Source organism: Procambarus clarkii, chromosome 44 (assembly GCF_040958095.1).
Source record: "Procambarus clarkii isolate CNS0578487 chromosome 44, FALCON_Pclarkii_2.0, whole genome shotgun sequence".
In the NCBI taxonomy this organism is placed as follows: domain Eukaryota; kingdom Metazoa; phylum Arthropoda; class Malacostraca; order Decapoda; family Cambaridae; genus Procambarus; species Procambarus clarkii.
Genome location: NC_091193.1, coordinates 22,334,205 through 22,341,810, shown reverse-complemented (window position 1 = coordinate 22,341,810; position 7,606 = coordinate 22,334,205). Strand labels below are relative to the sequence as shown.

The window sequence follows — 7,606 nt, the reverse complement described above, 5'->3', positions numbered from 1 at the left end:
CTGGAAATGGTAATGGTAAAACTGACAGCATCGACACTCGCAACTTCGAAGGCGCTGGTATTTCCGGCAGCGATGTTACTGTTGGCGATGGCAGCTTTGAAGGCGATAGTAGTGCCAACGTAGGAGGAAGCGATAGGTTTGAAGCCAACGTTATAGATACCACTGGCAGTTCGGGTGAGAACGGCAAAGGTACCAACGGTGGCTTTGTAAGTAATGTTGGAGGAAGTGGCGTATTTTTTGAAGGAACAGCAGGAGGGATAAGCGGAGATTTGGGAGGTGAAGTTCAAGGCAGCAGCAGTGGTGCTGCAGGTACCATCGATAGTTTTGGAGGTGGATCTGCAGGCAGTATCGGTGATTTTGGAGGTGCTGTTGGAGGCGCCATTGGTGGTTTAGGAGGTGGTGCTATAAGCAGCAGCGGTGACTTTAGAGGTGTTGCTGCATTCAGCTTCGGTGGTACTGCAGGCATCGATGGTTTTGGAGGTGCCACTGGAGGCAGCAACGGTGATTTTGGAGGTGGTTCTGGAGGTAGTAGTGGGGATTTTAGAGGTAGTGCTGAAGGCAGCATTGGTGGTTTTGGAGGCAGCATTGGTGGTTTAGGAGGCAGCATTGGTGGTTTTGGAGGCAGCATTGGTGGTTTTGGAGGCAGCATTGGTGGTTTAGGAGGTAGTGCTGGAGGCAGCATTGGTGGTTTTGGAAGTAGTCTTTCAGTCAGCATCGGTGGTTCTGGAGGCAGTAGTGGTGGTTTTGGAGGTAGTGCTGAAGGCAGCATTGGTGGTTCTGGAGGCAGTGCTGAAGGCAGCATTGGTGGTTTTGGAGGAAGTGCTGAAGGCAGCATTGGTGGTTTAGGAGGCAGCATTGGTGGTTTTGGAGGTAGTGCTGGAGGCAGCATTGGTGGTTCTGGAGGAAGTGCTGGAGGCAGCATTGGTGGTTTTGGAGGTAGTGCTGAAGGCAGCATTGGTGGTTCTGGAGGCAGTGCTGAAGGCAGCATTGGTGGTTTTGGAGGAAGTGCTGAAGGCAGCATTGGTGGTTTAGGAGGCAGCATTGGTGGTTCTGGAGGAAGTGCTGGAGGCAGCATTGGTGGTTTTGGAGGCAGTGCTGGAGGCAGCATTGGTGGTTTTGGAGGCAGTGCTGGAGGCAGCATTGGTGGTTCTGGAGGCAGTGCTGGAGGCAGCATTGGTAGTTTTGGAGGCAGTGCTGGAGGCAGCATTGGTGGTTTTGGAGGCAGTGCTGCGGGGGTTGATATCAGAAGCAGCAACGTTGGATTTGGAGGAAACGTTCAAGAAAATGGTATATTTGACAGCAGCGGGAATGGCTTTAATAGCCTCCCTGGGGGATACCGGCCTCCCCTTAGTGGGACTAACACGGGGGGCGTAGTGAGCGCCCCCGGGGGATACAGGCCCCCTCCAAGGGGCGCCTCACCGTCTGCTCTATATACACAACCTTAGACGAACTGTTTACTCTTGGCCTCAGGCCGTCTGTCAACTAACAAACAGTACTGTTAACCTCAGGAATACCGTTGTATCTTCAGAATCTTCCTCTTCAAAGGATTAATATATATTTCAGAGTTTCTATTCTACGTCGAAACTAACGGTATGGCTTATATTTTTAATTGAAAATAAATGTATAAATCAATAATAACTGTTTATTTCCTTGGTGGATGTAGAGTAATTGAAGGTGGAGTTAGCGAATACCCGGAACACAGAAGGTTCCTGACAAGGTATCATTGAGAGAAACATTAACCCCCGTGGAGTGGGCTCCAGCTCGTAATCCTGGACACACATTACCGACTGAGCCACCACGAGCTCAAAAGCACCTCTACAAAAGTGTCACCTGTGCTACCTTGGTTGTACCTGTACCCCTTGAGTCCAGAGGTGTGTAAAGTTCGGTCTCACTGCGTGTCTTCAGTAATTGATCTGCACCTCGGTATACATAAAGGCTTAGTGATTTAGTCGTGCAATGCATCATTACGCAAGAGTAATGAATATGATAGTCTTTGCTCTACACAATTTTCTAGTATGGAAATTAGGGTTGTGGCTCATTTACTGTCGTCCAGTATATGACGGACCAATTACCACCATGTAGAAATGTTCTTACCGACTGAGTTGTTAGTGCAGCTTTCTCTCACAGTCTAGTAATTATATTGTCTTCAAAACATTGCAAGGTGCAAACATTAAGTTAATGAAATTTGTGCAACTGCGTTCTCCAATAGGGCAACAGCTGACGATTAAGTCGATTTTGTCACTGATGAATTGCCTAGACGCTACTTAATTTTACCTTCAAGAAGTATCATTGAAGTGATTATACTATAAGAATATCACCACTTTTAATCGAAATTTCGATGTTTAAACATTTCCAGTAAGAAATGCTTCTTTTAAGCAAATTATTATGTACTAGTTTTAAACTAGGATTCTTATTACTAAACTTGCGATGGATTTAGATACAGACGATGTATTTGTTGTCTAACTCCCAAGACTTGATTGAATTTCTCCGAATACTAAATAACTTGGTCCATCTACTATTTAATTATGAATTAGGTTCATCATTTAAGCTTAGTGGGTACAGGAAACAAAAACTTGTATGCTCGTATGTGCATTGTTTACTTGAAGCAAGAGTGAAGCAAATAGTGTTACTCTCAGTGTTCCTTAGATCAATACGTATTTATAGTTGAGAATTTATAGATGAGATAATAACCAAGATATTCGACACTGCCACTAAGCAATGCCCACGTTCACAGAAAGGTCTTACGGATAAAGGAAGGGTTGTAAGTACATACTGTTGTGCTACTCCAAGAAGGGTTTAATATATCAGAATGAGTGACAGTTACTTTCCTTATTGCGAGCATCTTGACCTGGTTGATAGAGCAACAGCTTCACATTTTACATACTGAAGTACTAGGCCTATAGTCAAGGGCGATATTGAGTAATAGCTAGACCGTTTTGTTTACTGTCACGTGTCTTTACACAAATTATTCATCATAGTTGGAAAAGTAATTATCAAAAGAAAGCAATAAGCGAGGAACGCTTAGAGTATTTAGGTATCTTTCAGGGAGCTAAAACAAGAACAGGAAGGAAGGTGAGTGATGTCAAACATGACGGGTTCACCGAGGACTGTAAGGAGGCAGAATATGACTGATGAAGATTAAGCCAGCCAAGAGGTGACGACACGGGCATGAGTAGCCCGGAGAGGATGAACATGCTGAAGAAACAATGGGGCGATAAAAGATCCAACCCCAAAAAAGCTAACATTCCACGAGGAGGTGAGCAACTGTGACCAGAAAAATACAATTCTGAGAGTGCGGCGCATGTCTCTGTTCCATTAAGTGAACAGGAGTTAATTGTGTGCGGGAAATATATATAACTTAGTCGGAGACGTTTCCAACCTCTTCAGTGACAGGGAAAAAGGCCACGAGTTTGGCTGCAGATCTCGTTATGAATGATAAGGCAGACATGTGAGTACGGAAGTGGCTTCTGTGAGACAGGCCGGACACGAACAAGATCTCCAGCACCAGTGTCTGCCAGGTCACCGGTGGAAACACCAACATGGCTGCCAACCCAGCAAAACATTATTGTGTTATATCAGCTAATGATCGGGAACAGATGATATAAGATTATGTCTAAGGGATGAGAAGGGTTAAAAGACTCAAAGTCTCTAAGAGACTCAACTACAGGAAGCACAGTCATTGACACATGATAAATATCAGCCTCAAGAGCATATGATATTATATAAAGTGCACTTAAGGACATTTGTATATTTATTACACTGTATACATTATTAACTTGTAAATAATGTAGACAAGTAATTTATGCCTTATTTTAACTAAATAAGGCAGAGTTATGCTCTGTTATGTTATGCTAAAATAGGCATATTCAGAGGTTAGGTAAAGTTTCAATAAATTATTTTGTATTTATATTACAAGTATGAATTACACAAGGTTTATTAAATGGACATATCAATAAATACCGAAGAAAACTGTTGAAACTAACGTTTTAAGGAAATTCGGCTTGTTAGTAAAAAATTTGCTATTGTTTACACACACACACACACACACACACACACACACACACACACACACACACACACACACACACACACACATACACACACACACACACACACACACACATACACACACACACACAAGATTCTCAGAGGAATTGATAGGGTAGATAAAGACAGACTATTTAACACAAGGGGCATACGCACTAAGGGACACAGGTTGAAACTGAGTGCACAAATGAGCCATAGAGACGTTAGAAAGAATTTTTTCAGTGTCAGAGTAGTAGACAAATGGAATGCATTAGGCAGTGATATGGTGGAGGCTGACTCCATACACAGCTTCAAGTGTAGATATGATAAAGCCCAGTAGGCTCAGGAATCTGTACACCAGTTGATTGACAGTTGAGAGGCGGGTCCAAAGAGCCAGAGCTCAAACCCCCGCAAGCACAACTAGGTGAGTACACATATTGTGAATAATTTAAATTTGAGGGAATGTTAGCACAAGGTGAGAAATATTGGTCATGGGCAGAAGACAACATTACCACCACCGGACAACACTCAAGTCATGGCGGAGTAGCGAGACCTTCCATCACCAGGACGAAAGACGCGGTATCATCATTACCTCATTTCCCACTTCCATGGTGCTGGGGAGGCCTCAGCGCTCTAGTAATGCGCAAGCTATATACTTAAAGATGACTAAAGATACTTAAACATACACCTCATCCCATTCGCCATATTTTATCCACAACATACTGCGGTGTCACGTATAGCAAGCACCTTCACAAGCAAGCAACACAACCACAGCAACACCCCCCAACGCTTCATACACCCTGGTTAATAGTGCTTTCCGAGAGTTGTCGAGAAAAAACATGCCAATCACTCACTCCCTCCTACGAAATTAATACCATTCAGAAGAGCAGAAGAGATTAGAGGCGAAACCAGCAACTCATCCTCATTCTATGCTCGGCCTTGCGGCGCTCGACCCCCAGCTCGTTCTCAAGCTGTGCTCGTTCAAGCTCAACAGGACCCCCGAAGACGCACTCGTAAATTTTAACAAAAATATAAATTATTATCATTGCCCGGTATATGTTATAGTTTTGTTAATACCGGCAGTTAGTCCTGTGTTAGATAAGGTTAGGTGTTTAGGTTATGTTGTCAATTATGTGTGTTTACAGCACGTGGGCGAAGGATTTAGAGAACAGCGCTTCCAACATAGGACACGGGCGAAGAACTCTTCGAGAAAAGTATAAACATAATTTGTTTAAAGTGTAAAGTGTTTACCACTTATAAACAAGGGGGGGGACAGTGATGAATCAAGGAGTGGTTGGCCAATGTGTTGCGGATGGACTGGCTCCAAAGAGATCTACGATTGCTTGCTGTGTGTGATGCAGCAGAGGGCGTCCTCCCGCCTCCATGTGTTGAGATAGCAAGTACTGTCCACAGACAAGGTGGCACTATGGTGTTGGGCTTTGCTCGCGTGTGTGTAACTGTGCACGACTAGTGTGTACAGCCTCACTGGCCTCCACAACCTGATAAAATACACACACCTCGCCCCTGCAACTAGCTTCAAGTTGTAGAATAGTTAGCGAGGTGTATAGAATATATATACACGAGGTGTATATATATTCTATATATATACGAGGTGTATAGAATACACACCTCGCCCCTGTAAGCGCCCATAATATCCCACCCGTCGAACTCTGTCTATCAACCTTGCCATTACAATCATTAATAAATGTCACATTTAACCAAGACTTCTTCAACCACACACAAATGCTTGTTAATTCCGATTTTTCCTTTGCCTTTCACCTGTCCATGTCATACATGTCCAAACCTTTCACTTCACTCCCCATTCACAAACGTCCTAACCCCCCCCCCATCAACCCGCACACCCCTAACACAACCCCCACCCCTCCAACCCTAACCCCCCTAACACAACCCCCACCCCACACCCCCCTAACACAACCCCCACCCCACACCCCCCTAACACAACCCCCACCCCACACCCCCCTAACACAACCCCCACCCCACACCTCCCTAACACAACCCCCACCCCACACCCCTCTAACACAACCCCCACCCCACACCCCCCCTAACACAACCCCCACCCTACACCCCCCTAACACAACCCCCACCCCACACCCCCCTAACACAACCCCCACCCCACACCCCCCTAACACAACCCCCACCCCACACCCCTCTAACACAACCCCCACCCCACACCCCCCCTAACACAACCCCCACCCTACACCCCCCTAACACAACCCCCACCCTACACCCCCCTAACACAACCCCCACCCCACACCCCCCCTAACACAACCCCCACCCCTCCCTCACCATGTGTCGCTCTCCTCTCCCCACACTGGTAAAGTCACGTCCAGTATTCCAGTGACCCTCCAGTAGGCTTCATGCCACCTTGCTTGGGCTTACCAGATCATTTATCACTCACACAAGTGATGTTGGTGGTAGCCATTCTCTTAATTCCTGCAACACGTTCCAGTAGTCGAGGGTAGCTAGGTGGGTGACGGCTGGCCCACGCCCCGCCCTCACCACAATAACACTGTCCAGGGTGGTCCACGCCCCGCCCTCCACACAAGCAGCCCGTCCTCCTAATATCACGTCGCATTTTGACGTATACTCTACCTAAGACCAAAAACTGTCGTACAAGAAAATGGTAGCGGTTCGCGAAATTGACATAATGTCCCGTTCTATCTTGGTGGTTCTCTGGTTGGTTAAGATAGGGCACTTTAGTGCGATGGTTTCCTGACGTCGAGAAGGCTTGGGAGAACGAGGTGTCACCACAACACTGCCCAGGGTGGCCCCAGGTCCTGCCCACCCCACTCTACCTCAAGGGCGACCATTCACCACCCAACCCAGTTACTAGACAGCCCTCTTCATCATCTTAATTGTGACAGTCATGAACTCACTAGAGGTGTTTATTTTGGTCGAACAAAATAAATCTTTTTACACATCTATTTTTCTTTAGAATTAACAACATTTCCGTTTACCAATATTGTACACTATTTCGTCCCGACATTCCTTCATTACCAGCAAAGCCCTTACAGCAAAAAAAAATATTAAATACACAACAAATAATGCTTTTTGTACGTGTGTATTTCAAGTGAATGTGGTCTAAATAATTACTAATAAATATAACTTTGTATCAGTGAAAATAAGAGCGAGGTGCCCAACCTGCCCGAGGACCGTAGTGCCTGTGAGTGGCTATGACCTTGTGGGTCCTGGTTGGGGTCAGTCATGGGATTAACCGGAGACTTGTACAATGTTCTATACGTTATATCATTTATCCGCTCTGTGATTGACTACAGTGCTCTACATCTCACACTGTATACAAAGAATTAAAATCCCTCGAAACTTTGCAAAATGAAACTATACGAGTCATCCATCCTTGGGGCTTCATTAAAGACCACGAGAACAATTATTATAAGAGATGTGTTAAGATTACCTGTCATAAGTAAGACAGTTTTATCCATTAGCACAGTTTTCGGCGTGAAGGCGTTGAGTTGATCTCGGAAAAACACGAAATTTCAATCTAAACTTTCTAATATGCTACACTCACCTGAGGTCTACAGAAGGAGACGGAAATTTTATT

General features: G+C 45.2%; 1 protein-coding gene across 1 annotated transcript in view; it reads left to right on the top strand.

Annotated features, from left to right (window-relative positions):
• Positions 1–1,564, top strand: part of LOC123745155 (uncharacterized) — a 2,603-nt gene extending 1,039 nt beyond the window's left edge. Inside the window, exon 2 of the mRNA XM_045725464.2 lies at positions 1–1,564. This exon is cut by the window's left edge and continues 550 nt beyond it. Within this exon, the coding sequence (XP_045581420.2) occupies positions 1–1,445 (1,445 nt within the window). The 3' untranslated portion in view covers positions 1,446–1,564.
• The last annotated feature ends 6,042 nt before the right edge of the window (positions 1,565–7,606 follow it).